The 21,470-nt window shown below is 45.8% G+C and overlaps 1 protein-coding gene across 2 annotated transcripts in view; it reads right to left on the bottom strand.

Annotated features, from left to right (window-relative positions):
* Positions 1–563: 563 nt before the first annotated feature.
* NKX1-2 (NK1 homeobox 2) overlaps positions 564–21,470 on the bottom strand; it is a 28,775-nt gene continuing 7,868 nt past the window's right edge. Inside the window, exons 1-2 of one of the 2 annotated variants that reach the window (XM_068255369.1) lie at positions 18,467–18,741; positions 564–2,018 (exon numbers count right to left, since the gene is read on the bottom strand). In XM_068255369.1, coding sequence (XP_068111470.1) covers positions 1,438–2,018; positions 18,467–18,626 — 741 coding nt within the window. In that variant the 5' untranslated portion in view covers positions 18,627–18,741 and the 3' untranslated portion in view covers positions 564–1,437. Of the gene's footprint in view, positions 2,019–18,466; positions 18,742–21,470 lie in introns of those variants that run through there. The other variant, XR_011024293.1, reaches the window with a different exon arrangement.

Raw genomic sequence — 21,470 nt, 5'->3', positions numbered from 1 at the left:
CCAGGCTCTCCTCCTAGGTCCCCCTCCTGCTACTGTGCGCTCTGCCGCTGCCCATTCCGCCCTGCCTTCCCACAGAGAACCACAGCTGCAGTAAGAATGATAGCAGCAGATGGCAAACGCTCACTCACCTATCCATGATCCAAGCGATAGAGATCCCGTCATCTGAAACCCATCTGTCACTTCTACAGTGCAGCCGCTGGCTCTGAACTTCCTGATTCTCAGATCAGACAGAAAGTAGGAAGTAGTAATAGCAGTAGTAACAGAGCGGCAGCACTGTAGAGGAGACAGATGGGCTCCGGATGACGGGACCTCTATTGCTTGGATCGCAATAGGTGAATGTGATTCATCTGGTGCTGTCATTCTCCCCCACTGCGGCTGCCTTCTCTGCTGGACTATCGTATTCACTGGGATGGAGGCTGCATGGTGGCTGTCTAGTTTGGGAGGAAATCGGTTGTTTGGTGGTGGGGGTGGTTATGTAATTCTATCTGGGGAACGGCTTCCGGTTTGGCGGTGTCCAGAGCTTTCTGCTATTGCCAGGCTGGAGATGCAGGGGGAAAGTGCTGCTGCTGTGATATCTGGCGCCCTCTTCACAGGGGTGCCCCAGCCCCTGACTGCAAATGTCCCAGCCATTCATCTCTCACTCTGCATTTTGCCGCTGCTATTCCCTGCATTGTGCACCCACAGAGAAAAGCGGGCTGTTGTCCATAGCAACCAGTAGCTTGGCTGCCCCGGTGTGTGTGGTATGTTGCTGTGCAGCTGCATCTTCTGATTCTATTACGACATGATGGGGGGCCCAAATCAGTTACTTTGCTTAGGGCCCCATTTAGCCTTAATCCGGCTCTGGTAACAAGGCATAACTTCTGCAGGGCAGCAATCAGGATGATAAAGGGACATTCTTTATAGTTTCATCGGCCAAAATGTACTTGCCTCTGCAGTGCAGCTCGATTCTCCTCCTCAATGAATTTAGCTGCTGGGTGGGTCCTCCCCTTAGTGTTACCCACTGCTGTATTTATTGTATTCTGTACAGTGCTATGGAATATAATTGGACTTTATAAATAAAATAATAAATAATCAACATGACAGCCTGCAACATTTGCCTTGTTCAATTTTGCTCGTAGTTGGGCATTTGTTGAAAACAAGATGACAAATGCACCACATAATTATGGAACAACTTTTTTTTTCGAACCCTCTGCGTCACATGATGTCCTTCAAGCTGCAAAGAAAATGGGACTGCAGTTACATCGCTCAAGGACTTTTGCGTTCAGTTGACACCACAACTACTCTGTGAAGCTGTGCATTTCCCCCACACAACCCGGAGTGAGGCCTACAAACGTCAGTATTCTTGTCCAACCACTGGTGTCCTTTGTCCATTAAATTGTCCATCCACCAGCAGCCACAAGCGGCCAGTTTTGTTAAGTTTTGATAGGCCTCAGGCTCTTAGAGGGCGGGACCATAGCATGACATCACAGTGGCAGGATTTACAAAGGGAGGGAATTGATATGCTGGAGGAAGCGGGAATGTGCTTGAGGGAGACAGGAAGAGTCTTGGATAGGGTGGCACATGGTGGTTTATGGTAGGGCTCATGGCAGACAGTTGTGCAGAGCAGGGATAGGATGGAAAGGGTGGTATAAACTGAAGTCCAGGACTTCTGGGGCAGCTGTTAGGATTATAGCTTCTGCCGTCTGGACTTTCTAGAGGTTGCTGCTTCTTCCACTTTGTCCTGCGGTTCTGGAACCAGATCTTCACTTGCGTCTCGGTTAGGTGGAGGGTCAGAGCCAGGCTCAGCCTTTCACACACCGATAGATAACGGCTGCTGCGGAATCGGCTCTCTAGCGCTACAAGCTGTTCATAGGTGAAAGCGGTACGGGCTCGGCGAGGCTTGGCGCCACCAGTGGACGACTTGGGGTTGTTCTGTCCAATCTCTGTCTTCACGGAGTCTTCTTCTGGCTCCCGGCCTTCAAGGTCTACAGAGGATCCAGCTTCATCTCCAGAGCTCAGGGCAACGTCTGTGCTCACATCTGTTTATAGGAAGAGAATAGTGATAACGAGTGAGGGTCTAATATCAGCAAATATACAATATAACATCTACTGTATGTGTCATATACTAAATCCTCTAATGCTGGGAACACATGAGACTTTTTTCTGTTCGATTCTCCACTCGATTGATTCTTTTATCTTCCGCTCATTTTTCTTATCTTTTTCCATTTACTTCTATGAGGAATCGAGCAGTAAAACGATCAAGAGGAATATCGGACATGATCGAATTTATCAATCGAACGCATCTATCGAGCAGGAAAATGAAACGTATGTTCCCAGCATAAGTCTGTAACGCTAGACTCGTGGCTTCAGATTACAGTAGAGTCTCAGTTACCCGGCATCGGCGGGGATTGGCTGATGCCAGATAAATGTGCTTTCTGGTTGCTTGAGACTCAATGTTAAAAATACCCAGTTTTTAAGCAGAGCCAAGGCAGATTCTAGACTTTTTGTTGCCTGAAGCAAACTTGAGGGAATGTGCTGCCACACCCCAACCCATCCCCCCCCCGGGTTTGGAATGATCGCACAGCACCCGATAATTTCCATTGCACATTTTAGCTGCGGTGCGCCCCCACCAAAACAAAGAACCTGCATATAGGTAGGTATCCAGGTATAGGTGACCCCAGTATAGGTTGCCAGGTATAGGTGCCACCCATATAGGAAGCCACATATAGGTGACCCTAGTATAGGTAGCCAGGTATAGGTGACCCCAGTATAGGAAGCCAGGTATAGGTGACCCTAGTATAGGTAGCCAGATATAGGTGACCCCAGTATAGGTTGCCAGGTATAGGTGCCACCCATATAGGAAGCCACATATAGGTGACCCTAGTATAGGTAGCCAGGTATAGGTGACCCCAGTATAGGAAGCCAGGTATAGGTGACCCTAGTATAGGTAGCCAGATATAGGTGACCCCAGTATAGGTTGCCAGGTATAGGTGCCACCCGTATTGGAAGCCACATATAGGTGACCATAGTATAGGTAGCCAGATATAGGTGACCTCAGTATAGGAAGCCAGGTATAGGTGACCCTAGTATATATATATATATATATATATATATATATACACAGTTGCTTGCAAAAGTATTCGGCCCCCTTGAAGTTTTCAACATTTTGTCACATTACTGCTACAAACATGAATCAATTTTATTGGAATTCCAGGTGAAAGACCAATAAAAAGTGGTGTACACATGAGAAGTGGAACAAAAATCATACACGATTCCAATCATTTTTTACAAATCAATAACTGACAAGTGCAGTCAGTTGCCGATAGACATTGCCTGATGAGTGCTAATGACTAAATAGAGTGCACCTGTGTGTAATCTAATGTCAGTACAAATACAGCTGCTCTGTGATGGCCTCAGAGGTTGTAAAAGAGAATATTGGGCGCAACAACACCATGAAGTCTAAAAAACACACCAGACAGGTCAAGGATAAAGTTATTGAGAAATTTAAAGCAGGCTTAGGCTAGAAAAAGATTTCCAAAGCCTTGAACATCCCACGGAGCACTGTTCAAGCGATCATTCAGAAATGGAAGGAGTATGGCACAACTGTACACCTACCAAGACAAGGCCGTCCACCTAAACTCACAGGCCGAACAAGGAGAGCGCTGATCAGAAATGCAGTCAAGAGGCCCATGGTGACTCTGGACGAGCTGCAGAGATCTACAGCTCAGGTGGGGGAATCTGTCCATAGGACAACTATTAGTCGTGCATTGTACAAAGTTGGCCTTTATGGAAGAGTGGCAAGAAGAAAGCCATTGTTAACAGAAAGCATAAGAAGTCCCGTTTGCAGTTTGCCACAAGCCATGTGGGGGACACAGCAACCATGTGGAAGAAGGTGCTCTGGTCAGAGGAGACCAAAATGGAACTTTTTGGCCAAAATGTAAAACGCTATGTGTGGCCGAAAACTAACACTGCACATCATTCTGAACACACCATCCCCACTGTCAAATGTGGTGGTGGCAGCATCATGCTCTGGTGGTGCTTCTCTTCAGCAGGGACAGGGAAGATGGTCAGAGTTGATGGGAAGATGGATGGAGCCAAATACAGGGCAAACTTGGAAGAACCCCTTTAACTGAGTTTATCACGAGACACAGTGTAAAAGGGCCCATTCACACTAGAAGCGCTTTTCTGAGCATTTAGCAATTAGCATTTGTTTAAAATCGCTCCCATTCACTTTCATTAAAATCGTGGTAATGAAAGTGAATGTGAACAATTTTTAAAAACCGCTAATCAATCGCAGAAAGCTCAGAAAATCGCTTCTAGTGTGAATGGGCCCACAGTGCTTTTGAAAATAAAGAAAACCCTGAGGATCCTCCATGAGGAGTTGGACTAGTCCAAAACCTGTCAGATTTTCACTATGTATTGCGATAGTAACCTAGGAGAAAAGTAATTTATAGAGCATTTTACTCAGGGGGAATGTACGCCTTATAAATGTGTACATGTATTTTATAAATATTACAGTTTTTTGCAACAGTGGTCCTTTGGGCCTCCTTACCACCAAGACGTTGCGTTTTAGGGGACGTTATAGGTCGCATAACGTGCCTCTAACGCAACGCCTGGTGGTGCTGGACGAGGACGCTACCTAGAGCCGCGTTATGCAGCTCTTGGTGCGCCTGTTTTGTGCAATGTGATGCGGAGACCACGTGATCTGCATCAGGTGGTCCCGCCGGCCAATCGCCGCACAGAGCGGCCGCTCCAGGAAGTAAACATTGCACGTCACTGAGTGCAGTGAATATTAATTAGCCAGGTGGTTTACTATGTCATGAATTTACTATATCAAAAATTGTCCTAGAAATTGCCCAGCATGCTTTGGTACAGTCTCTGCTGCAAAGGAGCAACTCTGTCCTCCCATTGGAGGTACAGTACAAGCACTTGCGCATTTGGTGGACTACAAGGTTAACCACTTCAGCCCTCAGTCATTTTCACTTTATGCATCCGAGCAATGTTCACCTCCCATTCATTAGCCTATAAATTTATCACTACTTATAACTGTATCACTACTTATCACAATGAACTGATCTAGATCTTGTTTTTTTCCGCCACCAATTAGGCTTTCTTTGGGTGGTACATTTTGCTAAGAGCCACTTTACTGTAAATGCATTTTAACACGAAGAACAAGAAAAAAACTGAAAAAATTCATTATTTGTCCGTTTTCATCCATTATAGTTTTAAAATAATACATGCCTCCATAATTAAAACTCATGTATAGTATTTGCCCATTTGTCCCGGTTATTGCACCATTTAAATTATGTCTCTATCACAATGTATGGCGACAATATTTTGTTTGGAAATAAAAGTGCATTTTTTCCGTTTTGCATCCATCACTATTTACAAGCTTATAATTAAAAAAAAAAAAAAACAGAAATATTTCAGCTTTACATTGATATTTAAAAAGTTTAGACCCTTAGGTAAATATTTACTTTTTTTTATTTTCTTTTTTAATTGTAATGTTTTTTTTTTTTTTATTAAACATTTTATTTGGGTATTTTTGGGAGGGTGGGATGTAAACAGTAATTGTTTTTTTGTAAATATGTGTTGATTTTAATTTGTTTTTAAATTTGGTTGTGGTTTTACTTTTTGGCCACAAGATGGCAGCCATGAGTTTGTTTACATGACGTCACTCTAAGGGTAACATTTACACTTAGAGCGACTTAGGGGGACGTAGGAGTCAGAAAAAGGGAAGCTTCCGAGAGAAGCTGTCGCTTTTTCTGCGGGGGAGAGGAATCAGTGATCGGTCACCATAGCCCAATTCATTGATTCCTGGGCTAACGATCCGCGGCCGGGGGCACGCGTGCATGCCCGCGATCAGCCGAGGGAGTGCACATGGCCTCCTGGAAGTAGCTAGTACGTCCAGGAGGCGAAAGTGGTTAAAGAGAGTCTGAAGCCGTTTTAAAAATCAGTTTTTACCTCGTATTTAATTTAACTGGTGATCTAAATCTACGCCCTGTTTTGGTGGGCTCCTCGCTGGCAGGGCGTAGATTTCAATCACCGCCGCAACGCGCATCCGTTTCCATCAATCCCCGCCGATCAAACCCGACGTCTCTAGCCGCAGCTCACTGGCTCTGCCTGTCTCTATGAAGGCAGAGCCATGTGAGTCGGTCAGGAGCTGATTTCATTGGCTCCTGGGCGTGTCAATCAATGTAAGCCACTCCCATTGGCTCACATTGATAGACACGGTCAGGAGCCAATGAAAGTGCCTCCTGACCGGCTTACATGACTCTGCCGTCATAGAGACGGCAGAGTCTGTCACAAGGATCCCGGCGTGTGACGGCGATTGCGGCGGGTATGCGTCGTTATTGTACCAGCGGTCTCTGGTCCTTAATGGGGCAGAGACCGCTGGTGCTTAAGTGGTTAAAGATCCTTGCCAGACCCAAAATGATGCATTCCCACGGCCGAACGAGGGTTTTATATACCCTTAAATCCCCGGGACAAAAACCTGGGAGCGCTGCCTGGTAGAGGCAGATCTTAGGGCTGTAGCTCTGCCTCTACTCGCATCAATCCCCGCTGATCGCCGCCTCTCCCTGCCCCCCTCAGTCTTCTTTCACTGAGAGGGGAGGGAGAGAGGCGGAGATCCGCGGTGTATTGATGCGAATGGAGGCAGAGCTACAGCACTAAGCACTGCCTCCCTGGGCAGCAAAATCCACGACCAGGAAAATCGTGGAATTTTGCCCTAGGATTTGAGGGTGATAAAACCCTCGTTCGGCCGGGGGATATCTTATATTTTAGGTCTGGCAAGGATCCTTAAACCAAATAAAAGGTAAAAACTGATTTTTAAAGGATACCCGAAGTAACGTGACATGATGATATAGACATGTGTATGTATAGTGCCTAGCACACAAATAACTATGCTGTGTTCCTTTTTTTCTTTCTCTGCCTTAAAGAGTTAAATATCAGGTATGTAAGTGGCTGACTCAGACAGGAAGTGACTACAGTGTGACCCTCACTGATAAGAAATTCCCCCTTTTTATCCAGGGCTGTGGAGTCGGAGTTGGAGTCGAGGAGTCGGGGAAATTTTGGGCACCCAGAGTCAGAGTTGGAGTCGAAGTCGTTAATTTCATAAACTGAGGAGTGGGAGTCGGGAGTCAGAATCAGATGATTTTTGTACAAAATCCACAGCACTGTTAAGTATTACACTAAGGAGTCGAGGAGTCGGAGTCAGGGCCATTTTGGGTACCCGGAGTCGGAGTTGGAGTCGGAGTCGTGGTTTCATAAACTGAGGAGTCGGAAGATTTTTGTACCGACTCCACAGCCCTGTTTTTATCTCTTTCTTGCTATCAGAAGCCATTTTCTGCTAGGAAAGTGTTTTATAGTTGGAATTTCTTATCAGTGAGGGTCACACTGTAGTCACTTCCTGTCTGAATCAGGACTGAGTCAGCCACTTACATACCTGATATTTAACTCTTTCAGACAGAGAAAGAAAAAAAGGAACACAGCATAGTTATTTGTGTGCTAGGCACTGTACATACACATGTCTATCTCATCATGTCACATGTCACTTCGGGTATCCTTTAAAGAGGCTTCGGAGTCTCTTTAAGTGTACCTTAGGGTTGCATAATACAGTATCCAGAGCCCCTTAAAAATCCGTCACTGAATAGAAGCAGCCACTCGCTTCCTTTGAGTGGCTCCAATACCTCCGCGGGCGGGACTTGCAGCACCAGCCTGAAGCGAGCAGCCAACCATGGGTTTCACAGTGACATATGCACCGCCCACTGACATATGGCGCATGCACCGCCCACTGACATATGGCGCATGCACCGCCCACTGACATATGGCGCATGCACCGCCCACTGTTTACTATACCCAGAGTCAGCGTCACGTAGGGGCCAAAAACATGTTTAATATTACTATAACAGAAGTTGTATTATATCTGGGATTACTAAGCCAGGCGTTTCTCCCATCGAGTTATAATATGGAGACTGATCGGGACCTGGAGAGTTAGTTTACTACACCCGAGTTTATTATAACGACATTATACTGTATAATAAGCTGCGTAGTATAATGAGCTTGTCCGGTCTGCGGTGACGAATGTCCCTGATGTAGGTGACAGGGCAGGATTGGGCTGGCAGGATTTATCAGGCCGGGTGATTAGGGAGGAATTGCCGACTTTCTTTAGCTGATGGAGAGAGCGGCTTGCGATGAGGATCGATAGCTGTCATCTCGGCTACACGGGGTCCCCTCATCAGACAGGAGGCCTGCGCACAGAGATAGGCAGCTACCACTAATGGGATATTGATCATTGTCAGGGACAGCGGTCACACTGCTAAACCTACCTGCCCCTGCCTCCCACAGGGGCCAGAGCAATTACCCAGGGCCCTTTGGCTCCAAGTAATCAGCAAGGCCTTATCTCCGCTTCAGCATCCTGGAAACGAGTGTCTGATTCCCGGGGACACTCCCAAGTCCTGTCTGCGGAAATTCAGACCAGCTTTGGTGACCGCTAGTGCTGTTATATCTCTCTCTGCGCTGGTCAGATTCAGTGCGTCTATCCTCCTATACTAAGAGCGGACCTGAACTCAGAACTTCCTCTCAACAGCAACAGCATAATAACATTTATAGATAAACATTTCTTTGTTACAGCTGATACAAATCCTGCAATAAATCTGCAGTGTGTCTACTTCCTGCTTTCATGGAAGCAGACCTAGGGTTAACATCCTGTGTCTACAAATTAGCTGCTCTACCATGGTAGACAGCCGAGAGATCAAATTACAGCTGTAATTAGACACAGATCAGGGGTAATTAGACAGGCTAAACTCTCTAAAGGCCTACACTTTGCTAACAAAATAATCCTCTTTTCTAGCAGATGAAACAATATTTGTGCAGCATAAATACTAAAAAGCAAATAAAAACTTGTTTAAATATATATAGAAGAGAGGTTCATTTTGTTAGCAAAGTGTAGGCTGGCTGAGCAGGTTACGATTGTGATTGCATGACAGATGGATTTGATAGAACCTTTCGCATTGATGTAAAATTGAACTGTATGCTTAAAGCGGATCCAAGATGAATAACTAACTATAACAAGTAACTTGTCTATATATCTTATCTAAAGTTTAGATAGTTTACACAGCAAATCTAGCTGCAAACAGCTTCAACAGTTTATGATTATTTATTCCTGTGTTACGAGAGCAGCCATATTCTGTTTGTCACATTACACACAGGCAAGCTGATCTGCATCTCCAGCCCCTAGACCAGGCATGGGCAAACTTGGCCCTCCAGCTGTTAAGGAACTACAAGTCCCACAATGCATTGCAGGAGTCTGACAGCCACAGTCATGAGTCATAAAGGCAAATGCATTGTGGGACTTGTAGTTCCTTAAGGGCTGGAACCCACAGGAGCGCTTTTGGCAGCGTTTTGGCAGCACTGCGATACGCTAGCAGTTTGCCAAAACGCTGGGCTAATGTTAATGGATGGGGCAACTTCCACAGGTTAGCGCTTCAATGTAAAGTATTGAAACGCTAGCAGAAACGCTCAGCAAAACCTAAACTGAGCGGTTTTGCTAGCGTTTTGCGGTTAAGCACACTGTAACAAAATGAAAAATAATTCACAGGACCAATCAGGATAAAAACGCAAAACGCAAAACGCTAGGCACCCGCTGGGGAAAAAAATACAATGTTGCAAAACACGACCAAAAACGCGCATGAATCCGCTTGCAAACCGCTCAGACAAAACGCTAGCGGTTGCGTTTTGCGTTTGCGGTTTTCAGTGGGTTCCAGGCCTAACAGCTGGAGGGCAGAGTTTGCCCATGACTGTGAAAACTTCACTTCCCTCTGCCTCTGAAATATCTGGCTAGTAACCTCCTCCTCCTGCCCAGACTGAGCTCCCATAAGTTTTTACTACTAAGGCTCAGAGTGCCAAGGCTCTCTGGAGAAGCTGTGGGCAAGGCTTGTTTAGTTTATTGGGAAATAGTGTTAAAAAAAAAGTATTTAGCTTGAGGAATGCCCTATAAACAATATGAAAGGAACACAATTATGCAATGAGTAAAAGTTTATCTCGGATCCACTTTAGGCCTCTTTCACACATGGACGTTGCGTTAGATGCGACGTTAAGGCCACATAACATGTCCCTAATGCAACTTATGTGAGCTTTGAAGTTGGCCGTTCTATAGAGCCGCGTTGAGCGACTCTTGATGCGTCCGTGATGCGTACTTTTTGACGCATGCGCCGGCGGAGACCACGTGAGCGGAACACTCCGCATCACGTGGTCCCGCCAGCCAATAAGCGGCCGCTCTAGGAAGTAAACACTGCAGTGCAGTGCATATTAATTAGCCATGTGGCTGGTCGCAATAGCGGACTCGCCCCGCCTCCCCGCCTCACTGAGCATGTGCAAACAGCCTAACGCCGCTATAACGTACAGCATGCAGCACTTTCTTTAAACGTGCTGCGTTACAATGTAACGCAACGTGGGCACTGTGAACAGCTCATTGATTTTTTATTGCTGTGCGGTGGGCTGCGTTACAGGCTGCTCTAACGTGCGCCTGTAACGTCCCACTGTGAAACCAGCCTTAAAGTGGACCTGAACTCTTGCACAGGACAGAAGGAAAACCGAGAAATGCTCCCTGTATGTATTTAGAGAGTTTAGCTTGTCTAATAACCCCTCATTTGTGTCTAATTACAAGTTGTAATTTGATCTCCCCCCTGTGTCACCGGACTGCCATGGCAGATAAGCTCATTTGAAAGCACAGGATGTTAATACATCTGCTTCCATGAAAGCAGGAAGTAGGAACACTGCAGATTTATTGCAGGGTTTGTATCCGCTGTAACAAAGAATTGTTTTTCTTTAAAAGGTTATTATGCAGTTGCGCATCTTGTAGAGCAGAGAGGAAGGAACACACTAGGCAGCATTGCACATGCGTTTCCATAGCACATAGTGGAAAACGCATATGTGATTCTGCCTAGTGTGTTCCTACCCTAAAGGTGCGTACACACATGCGACTATAGTCGTTTGAAACGATAGTTCCCCGATCATTTCAAACGACGATCGTTTAAAAAAAAAATCAGCCAACGACCATTAAGTCTAACGACGGACGAGCTAGATCGTTAAAAACGAACGATCTATCTTGGCGGATTTTTTTCAATGACGATCATTTGCAAAAGTAGTACATCGTTGGAAACGGTCGTTCGCACTAGGCTTAACATGCGCATTTCACTATTTCTCCCTGAAACTTCTCATTTTTATGCGCAAGCGCAATCGTTGCTTTACGTGATGTAACGTTCCTTCTAACGATCTGATCGTTACACACATTTAAAAGCTAACTTTACTTAGGTCGTTATTTCATCAATTAAACGTTCTTTCGTCGTTCACAACGAACGATCGTTGTTGTATGTGTGTACGTAGCTTTAGGAGAGCTCAACTCGTAGGTGTTTTCACTCAGATGTGATCAGTTTAACCAACAGGAAAACCAAACATTTGTGATTGTTTAAAGAAAACCTGTAATGAGAAAAAGTTCCCCTGGGGGGTACTCACCTCGAGTGGGGGATACCTCCGGATCCTATTGAGGCCTCCTGTGTCCCACGGCGGTCTCGCTGTGCCCCTCTGAACAGCGAGTATGTAAATATTTACATATGCATACGCATGCGCAGTATCGGCTCACCGCTTGGAGATAGGCGTAAATAGCTGATCGCTGTCGGTCCGCTCTACTGCGCAGGTGCAAGTCTCCTGTGCCTGTGGAGTAGAGCGGACCCGACAGAGATCGGCTATTTCCACCTATCTCTATGCTGAGAGCTGCAACAGCGCCCCCGCTGGAGGCAGGGAAGGTAAATATATTAAGCCTTGTCAGCCTTGTCGAGGGAGGATTGCCGGACACTTCAGGGGAGCCAGCGCTGGATTGCCTGCAGCTACAGGGGAGGGGGAAGCCTCATTGGGACCCTGAGGCTTCCCCCTCCCGAGGTGAGTACCCCCCAGGGGACGTTTTTTTCAGTACAGGGTCTCTTTAAACTTGCTGTTTTTTTTTTGTTTTTTTGTAATTGATCGAAACGATCACTTAAAATCCTTTTACAATTGGTTTAAAAACAGATCATTTCGAATGACTGCGTTAAAATCTTTTATGGTGTGGCCAGAATAGGACAGCAATCATCCGCGTTATAAAGCAAGGGGACTCCGCTGAAAGCGCACTGAACTCCCCTCCACCGGAGAGAGGCAAAGGACTCGTTTGGCGGCGTAAAAGGCGATTATAGGATTGAGGGGATTACAAAAATAATGAATTCACACATCAATAGAACACGTGTGAAATATTTCTGTTTAATTGTCGGAAGCAATGAAGGGGGCACAAGCCAACCACTCTGTGTGAGATAATCGATAACAGATCTCATTAGATGCGTGCGTAGGTTAAATCGGACCTGTTGTCGTTATGACCTAAATATAATTAACGGGGATTGTTAATTGTGCTTGTCACGGCTGTGTTAAATGACGTCTGATTGGATTGCCGTATTGGAGAAGAGTAGAATTAGCCAAAGAAAGGTTGACAACAGCAGGAACAATTGTGTAGTGAGACAATGCCCACTGATGATACAATCTTGACTGTACAATCTTGCCACTTCTATGTAAGATGATGGGCTACCTAAAATATCTATTTAATGCTGGGTACACACGGTGAGTTCCCGCATTGAATGCGCCGCTCGATTCCCGACGATTCGATTATTTCCGAGCATTTCCGAGGGCATTTCGATGATTTTTAGGTTGAATGCCATGTAAAGTATGGCAAATCGACCTAACGATCCATCGAAACGCGAATCGGACATGTCGGAACGCACCGTGTGTACCCAGCATAAAGTACGTTCATTCAGCCTACTTTCTACTACATAGGTTTCCTAAGATTGTACAATCAAGATGTTACCATTAGCACCCATGGTTACATCACACCTAATCGCTGCTTTTAAAGAGAACCCGAAGTGAGAGTGATATGGAGGCCAAATATTTATTTTCTTGTAAACAATGCCAGTTGGCTGGCAGTCCTTCTGATCCTCTGCCTCTCATACTAGAATACAAAAGCCATAGACCCCGACCAAGCATGCAGCAGATCAGGTACTGACTCAGCTGACACAGGTTTTACTTGATTAGCCGCATGCTTGTTCCAGGGTTTTGACTCAAACACTAATTATGCTAGAAGATCGGTATAGCTGCCAGGCAACTGGCATTGTTTACAAGGAAATAAATATGACAGCCTCCATATCCATCTCACCTCGGGTTCCCTTTAATTCAAAAAGCATTACCACATTCGGTAAGGTATAAAAAAAACAAGCTGATTTTATCGAACATGTGAAATATCAATTCACCAAGTGAATGCCTGGCTCTTCTACTGACCACATATGCTATTGCTCCGTTGTTATTGCCTGATGAAGCGGGATCAAACCTGCGAAACGCGTTGCATATTTGGAGTTCATCAATAAAATATATTGACTGTCATTACTACAGTCGTTGTGTGTCTACTTGGAGGAGGTAAGTCCACCACTACCTCCTCTATTTACCAAGAATTTGGTTTTTAAGCTCATTTAGCTTCCTTTTATCCTCTTGGCGCCTCTGTTCTCCTGCATAATATTGAGCCCACCCTGGGTGGAGGGTTGTACCCCCTTTTTCTCATCTACAGAGAGCGACTTCTTATTCCCGAGTGGGGTCAGGAAAATCTCCCCGCCTGCCTTTACAGTGGTTGCCTAATGGTCCCGCAAGGAAACTAAAATTACCGACTTTTGGAGGTAAAATACATCAATAATGTCAGTTCACAAAGATTAGAGTTTGTGGTAACACAAATGAAATGTTCGGTGTCTCCAGCCTTCAGCTGTCAGTACGGTAACTAAGGGCTCATTCACACTTGAATGTGTGAACAGCGCAGTGTTTTTTAGCGCTGGCGATTTTAGAAATCGCCCCAAAAGCACTTGTGCAATGTTTTCCTATGAGAGTGTTCACATGTGCACATTTGATTTTACTAAAATCGCAAATACGCTACATGTACCATTTTCTGAGCGCTTTGGCTCAATGGAGGGTATAGGGAAACCGCAAATTTCTGTTTGTATAGCGAATTCCCGAGCCGCTTCTATGAATAAATACATTGTATTTATTCATTTCCGAGGTTAAAGAGTTCACTTCCTGGCTGAAGTCAGGAAGTGAAAAAAAACCCCATGGCTGAGCAAAAGCGATTATAAAAGCACTTTTCTAAGCGCAAATCGCAGGTAAAAGCTCATCAAAAATAACAGTGTAAAATCGCTCAGTCATTCGGAAAGTTATAGAAGGAAGGCAACAAAGCGCAAAAAACAAACTTATAGTAACTATTTAGGAAAATAAGGCCTCTTTTCCACGAACTGTTGATAGGCAGTGAAATACCTCTCAAACTCTCACAACTGCTTGCTGATGCCTGGTAACTGCTCACTGACACCTGGCAACTGCTTGCTGAGCACACAGTTCAACTGCCCATGGAGGAGTCCTCAATTGCAAAATGCTGAACACAGGGGCGTAACTAGAAATCACAGGGCCCCCTGCAAAACTTTGGATGGAGACCCATACCCCTGCACACTGAATAGGGACTGTCTACAAATGTTTGACTACAAAAGTTTCTACGTTTCCTTATCAGTGGCTGAGCAGATGCAGTCATTAGAAAAACTGTGCAGAGAGCAGAACATTTTTTTTCTCCTTGCCCTTAGTTTTCTGTCTCTCAGGACGGGGCCCCCTGTGGGTTCTGGGCCCCACTGCGCCTGCATCCCTTGCAGGGTCTATTGTTACGCCCCTGGCTGAACAGTTAGGCCTCTTTTCCATGGAGAGATGAAGTGTGTGCTCAGCAAGCAGTTACCAGGCGTCAGTAAGCAGTTACCAGGCAGCAGCAAGCAGTTGTGAGAGTTTGAGAGGCATTTCACTGCCTATCAACAGTCCATGGAAAAGAGGCCTTAAGCCTAGTACACAATTATGATTGACCAATCACTGACCAATTTTACCTACTGCTTACTGCTGCTGCCCTATAAGGGCTTGCTGAGCACACAGTTCAACCGTCCATGGAAAAGAGGCCTGACACGTGCTATATGTGTCACATCTTTCATCCATTTTGCAAGCACTGCAATAATCCATCAAATAATGAATGAAATGCTGCATGAGGAACATTTTTGAGAATGATCACGCAGTTTTTTTTAGTAAATTACAAAACTATAACCATACGTGTGAAAAACATAGTGAACTTTGTAAAATAGGCTGAAACACCAAATGCAGGCTTTTACCGATGGAGGCTGCCATATTTATTTCCTTTTAAACAATACCAGTTGCCTGGTAGTCCTCCTGTTCCTGTGTCTCTAATATGTTTAGCCATTTACCCTGAATGAGCATGCAGCAGATCAGGTACTCTGAGGCCCAGTGCACACCGGGTGGATCCGCCGGCCGAATCCGCCTGAAAATCCGCGTGGCTAATGTATCTTTATGGGCTGGTGCACACCGGCGGTTTGAGGTTTTTAGCAAGCCGCAAACGTGCCTCTTGCTGCATGTTTGCGGTTTGCTTAAAACCTCAAATCGCCGGTGTGCACCAGCCCATAGAGATACATTAGCCACGCGGATGCGGCCGGCGAATTTCATACAAAATCCGCTCGGTGTGCACCCGGCAAATATCGGCTCTCTGCTCCGAAAACCGCTAGCGTTTTGACGATCTCATCGCGGTTTTGGTGTGCACTGGGCCTGACTCTGGTTTTACTGGATTAGCCATATTCTTGTTCCAGGGTTTTGACTCAGACACAACTTATGCTAGAAGATTAAGGCCTTTTTTCCACGGCCAGTTGATAGGCAGTGAGATGCCTCTAAAACTCTCACAACTGCTTGTTGCTGCCTGATAACTGCTTACTGCTGCCAGTTCAACAGTTCATGGAAAAGAGGCCTAACAGAGCTGCCAGGCAACAGGCGTTGTTTACAAGGAAGTAAATATGGCAGCCTCCATATCCCTCTCATCTCAGGTCCCCTTTAAGAAACACTCATTCCATACACTTTCTGCATAATAATGTTATTATGTATTAATATATCAGAGTCACATCCTCATTACAAAGTAAAATAAAAATTAATCAACCAGCTCAGGCTTGCATAAATTGCTATGTCAGAGCTCGTGCACACGTAAAAGCGCTAGCAGAATTGCAAACGCTAAGCGGTTTTGGAAGTGATTTTTCAGAGCGATTTCAGCCACCGGCCTAGAGATTTTGGGGGTAGTAATTTTTTTGTACAGTTTGAGCTGGAAGTGAACAGCTTTTTAAAAAAAAAACAAAAAAAAAAAAAACGCTTGGAAAATCGCTCTGTTCTAGTGTTTTTTAGAGCCATTTTCCACTTTCCTTTACTTAAAGCAGAACTGAAGATTGCCCTAAAACAAAGCGTTTCACTTACCTGGGACTATTGTGACGATATTGCGGACGGGAACGCAAAGAAGGATACGCGTGACCAAGGCTTCTCAGGCGCAGTTGGCGGTAACAAAACTAGCTGGTGGCGGGAGAACGGAGACTCGTGGAGAACCGGCGCGGGGCAGGAAGGCTGTAAGGGGCTGGCAGAAGCCCCAGGTAAGTGAAAGTGTTTGTTTTAGGGCAATCTTCAGTTCCACTTTAACACTAAGACTGAATCGCCTCAGAAATGCTGCAGGACCCACGTTTGCGTATGGGGAAAAGAAATCACATCGCTCTGGTGTGATCCATCCCATACAAAGACATTAGCCAATCGCTTTTCAAAGTGCTAGCGTTTTTAAAAGCGTTCAGAGGCGCTCTTGGTGTGCATCAGCCCTGTGTGTCTGTTAAGTCCCCATTTACTTTCATACTATATGGAGGTGGTAAAATTGGTCAGTGATTGGCCGAAGTTGAAGGTGTGTACCAGCCTTAAAGGACAACTGAAGTGAGAGGGATATGGAGGCTGCCATATTTATTTCCATCTAAGCAATGCCAGTTGCCAGGCCCTCCTGCTGATCCTCTGCCTCTAATACTATTAGCCATAGCCCCTGAACAAGCATGCAGCAGATCAGGTGTTTCAGACTTTAAAGTCAGATCTGACAAGACGAGCTGCATGCTTGTTTCTGGTGTGATTCAGACACTACTGCAGAGAAATAGACCAGCAGGGCTGCCAGGCAACTGGTACTGATTAAAAGGAAATAAATATGGCAGCCTCCGTATACCTCTTACTTCAGTTCCCCTTTAACTCAAGACCACCTCAGATCAGCTGCAGACATCCACTGACTTCTTTGCAAACAAAACACACAATTGTGCAGAAACCTGAGTGGTTCTTTTACCACAAAGCAAACACTTGTGAGCTTCGGGGACTGTAGGGTACATACACCCGGCATACAAATGTCTTTAGTTGCAAGTCAGGCACTAAAGACAGAGGATTGCAGCATGCGGTTTTGAGTGACAATTCGCACCAGCAACAATTGTACACACGCGACAACATACTGAGTGATCTCACAACGGAAGCAATCTGCCACAGACCTGTAAAGTGATCACCATCCTCTGCTTCCAAGCTGTCCACAAGCTGTGCGTCTTTAAGACATTCGTACACACAACACAACAACTCTAAATTGCACGACGTTCTGCACTACAAAAGTTGTGGGTAATAAGACTGCTAGGGCTTGTCTGCAGCCAGTCTTGGTCACGTCCTGCATACTCACGGAGCAATTGTTGCACAAACCGTCCTCCGTCGCCTGTTTTGAGAGATATTTGTATGCTGTGTGTATGGGCCTTGAACTATCGTTCCCTCCAAAAAAAGTGCACATTGTCATTGCTGCATCCACCCGCTCCCTATTACATTGGTATAGAGGCTGCATGCAATATTCGAAAGACACCATGGCTGACAAATGCCTGTGCAACTGCCGATTCAACTGCGTTATTCAACCCCACCTGAAGTGAGAAGGATATGGACGCTGACATATTTTATTAGTTTTAAACAATGCACATTGCCTGGCAGTTCTTCTGATCCTCTGCCTCTAATACTTTTAGCCATAGACCCAGAACAAGCATTCAGATCAGGTGCTCTGACTGAAGTCTGACTGGATTAGCTGCATGCTTTTTTCAGGTGTGTGTTCAGACACTACTGATGTCAGAAATGTCAACAGGACTGCCAGGCAACTGATATTATTTAACAGGAAATAAATATGGCAGCCTCCATATCCCTCTCACTTCTGGTCAGTGTTGCCAACTCATCCCTTTAATTACTGACACATATGAATTATACAGGTTTTGTGGCTAGGTAGATGCAGTTAAGGCACTGATTATGTGCAAATAGCCCCAGAACCTGTAGAACTTAGATGTGTCAGTAATTAAAGGGATGAGTTGACAACACTGCTTCCGGTGTCTTTTAAACACTTCCAAGAGAATACACTAATTAAGGACAACAGATTGAGCTCTGGGGGACCGTGCTGCGCAACTACTACAAAAACAACTGTACGTCTGGTTCCTTAGGCAAGTGCCTATCTCACCTGCCGTTACCAGTTAGTGGCGTCCAACTGTCTCACCTGTTTCCTCCTCAAGTGCTTCAGTCTCTTCAGAACTCTCACTTCTTCCTCTCTTGTTGCCAACTTGACTCAAAATGTCCACAATGAAGAAAGGAGTGTGGAGGTGCTTCCGATTAACGCTAACTTTTTCTTCCGCACCCTCACAGTTGAACATGCCCATGATGACCCAGCTGAGGTCAGTAGGGTCCGTCCAAGCCTCAGACGTAGCAAAGCGTCCTGTGCAGCCGATGAGAAGCGCAGAGTCAGGCGAGGGGCAGAGGACAGATCTGATCGCTGCAGTCCCCTCAGCCTCTGACTCTCTCTGATGACAGGTGTCTATATGAGTCTCCGGGTGGGTTTAGAGTGGGCAATCCATAGAGGAGGAGACACAGCAAGCAGCCACGAGACAAGGAGGGGGGGGGGGGGAAGGAGGGGATGCTAAACTGTAACAGTGACAAGACAGGAGGCGGAGGAGAGCAGTCTATCTTTGGTACCCAGTCCATTTATCTGTCCTTGGTGTCCTGCCATTGTACTCTTTCATGGCCACAATTACCGCGCGTGTTACACGACCCCATCCAGTAAATGCTGCTCTTTTCAGCCTGCATCTGCCCATAATCTCAATCATCTATTTAATTCCTCATCCATTTGGTCTCAGTCTCCAAATTAGTATTGGTTGGTTAGGTATAATGTGAGTTTCAGGGTGCTGATTAAAACAAAGACCTGAGCTCATCATTGTTCTCCGGTGTAAGATTGATGCGGACCTAAAATAACTCACTGTGGAAACAAAACAGGAGAATATTTGTGCTCAGAGAGTAACCAGAGATAACAAGGCTTACACAGAAGAAAGTGACGTCCCAGTGAAAACATACATGTGTACGAAGGCCAATGATGACCACGATTGACCAATTTTGCCACCTCCATGTAGTAGGAAACTCAACAGATTTTGAATAGACAAGACAAGACAAATAACACTTATATAGCACTTTTCTCCTGACAGACTCAAAGCGCCAGAGCTGCAGCCATTAGGGCGCACTCTATAGGCAGTAGCCGTGTTAGGGAGACTGGCCCAAGGTCTCCTACTGAATAGGTGCTGGCTTACTGAACAGGCAGAGCCAAGATTCAAACCCAGATCTCCTGTGTCAGAGGCAGAGCCCTTAACCATTACACCATCCAGCCACTGAATACTATGAACGGACTGTGTAGGTGGACCCTCATACTACATTGAGGTGCTAAGTTTGGTCAGCGATTGCCAAATCAAAATTGAGGGTGTGTACACACTTGAGACAAAAGTCTTTGGAAAATGAAAGATCACGGACCAATTTTCCCCCTTCCATGTAATATGAGGGCATACCTACAAAGTTCGCCATTGTGTAATCCCCTAAGATTTTTTGCCTTAAATTTCCGCATGCGGTCAAAGTGCGCAAATGATGCGGACAGTTACCGCAAAATTCAGTAATTTCAGCAAAAGATCCAAATTCACAATGAAAACACATTATTTCTGCCTTAAAGGGAAGGTTCACGCAGGAGCTGTAAACAATAGAAATCCAAATCCACTTACCTGGGGCTTCCTCCAGCCCGTGGCAGGCAGGAGGTGCCCTCGCCGCCGCTCCGCAGGCTCCCGGTGGTCTCCGGTGGCGAGCCCGACCTGGCCAGACCGGCTGCCAGGTCGGGCTGCTTCTGCGCTCCAAGTTGCGTGTCACTTGTGCGCGCTGACGTCATCGGACATCCTCCGGGCTGTACTGCGCAGGCGCAGAAGTTGTGAGCCTGCGCAGTACAGCCCGGAGGACGTCCGATGACGTCAGCACGCACAAGTGACACGCAACTTGGAGCGCAGAAACAGCCCGGCCTGGCAGCCGGCTTGGCCAGGTCGGGCTCGCCACCGGAGACCACCGGGAGCCTGCGGAGCGGCGGCGAGGGCACCTCCTGCCTGCCACGGGCTGGAGGAAGCCCCAGGTAAGTGGATTTGGATTTCTATCATTTACAGCTCCTGCGTGAACCTTCCCTTTAAGTACCGATTTTTCATCACCTACAAGTAGCAGGTGATATATTTAGCTTCCAATTGACTTTAAATGGAGTCTGGAGGCTTAAAGTGAACCAGAGACGAAGCACCCTCACGTATTTTACCCTATATATCAGTGGGAACATTAGAGAAAACACCTACCCTGCTCTCTGTTTCATCCTTCACTGCTCAGCCTGCTTGTTATCAGCCCTGATAAAATCCCAGACTGAGCATTCAGTCTGGCTTTGCTCAGGAATCATTATAGCAGAGCCAGAAGGGGGCAGGCTTGGGCTTGAAAATATATCAGAGAAGACAGACTCAGCTATAATGATTCCAGAGATGAAGCATCCTTATGTATTTTACCATATATATCAGTTGGGACATTAGAGAAAACACCTATCGTTCTCTCTAGTTTCATTCTTCACTGCTCAGCCTGCTTGTTATCAGTTCTGATAAAATTCTCCACTGAGCATTCAGTCTGGCTATGCTCAGGAATCATTATTAGCTGAGTCCGTCTTTTCAAGCCCAAGCCTGCCCCCTTCTGGCTCTGCTATAATGACTCAGCTATAATGATTCCTGAGCAAAGCCAGACTGAATGCTCAGTGGGGGATTTTATCAGGGCTGATAACAAGCAGGCTGAGCAGTGAAGAATGAAACAGAGAGCAGGGTAGGCGTTTTCTCTAATGTTCCCACTGATATATATAGTGAAATACATGAGGGTGCTTTGTCTCTGGTTCACTTTAAATGCTGTGTTTGCTGAACTTAGAAACATTTTTAGGGGGACGATTTTTTAATGCTACTTTTTTTTACGCATGTTTACCGCAAGTCTAATGCCTGTTTACGGGTGCTGCCGCACTTTTTTTCCCGCAATATACCCGCATGTGGAAAACAAGCGGAAAATTTTTGTGAATGTGGAAAAAATGCGGACATTACCGCTGGCAGTAATTTAGCGGTAAAAAATCCCTTACCGCATACCTGATTGTGAATAGAGCCCAATATCTGATGACCCTCATACTATATGGAGTG

This window comes from Hyperolius riggenbachi, chromosome 10 (genome assembly GCF_040937935.1).
Source record: "Hyperolius riggenbachi isolate aHypRig1 chromosome 10, aHypRig1.pri, whole genome shotgun sequence".
Taxonomy (NCBI): Eukaryota; Metazoa; Chordata; class Amphibia; order Anura; family Hyperoliidae; genus Hyperolius; species Hyperolius riggenbachi.
This window is presented reverse-complemented; position numbering and strand designations above follow the sequence as displayed.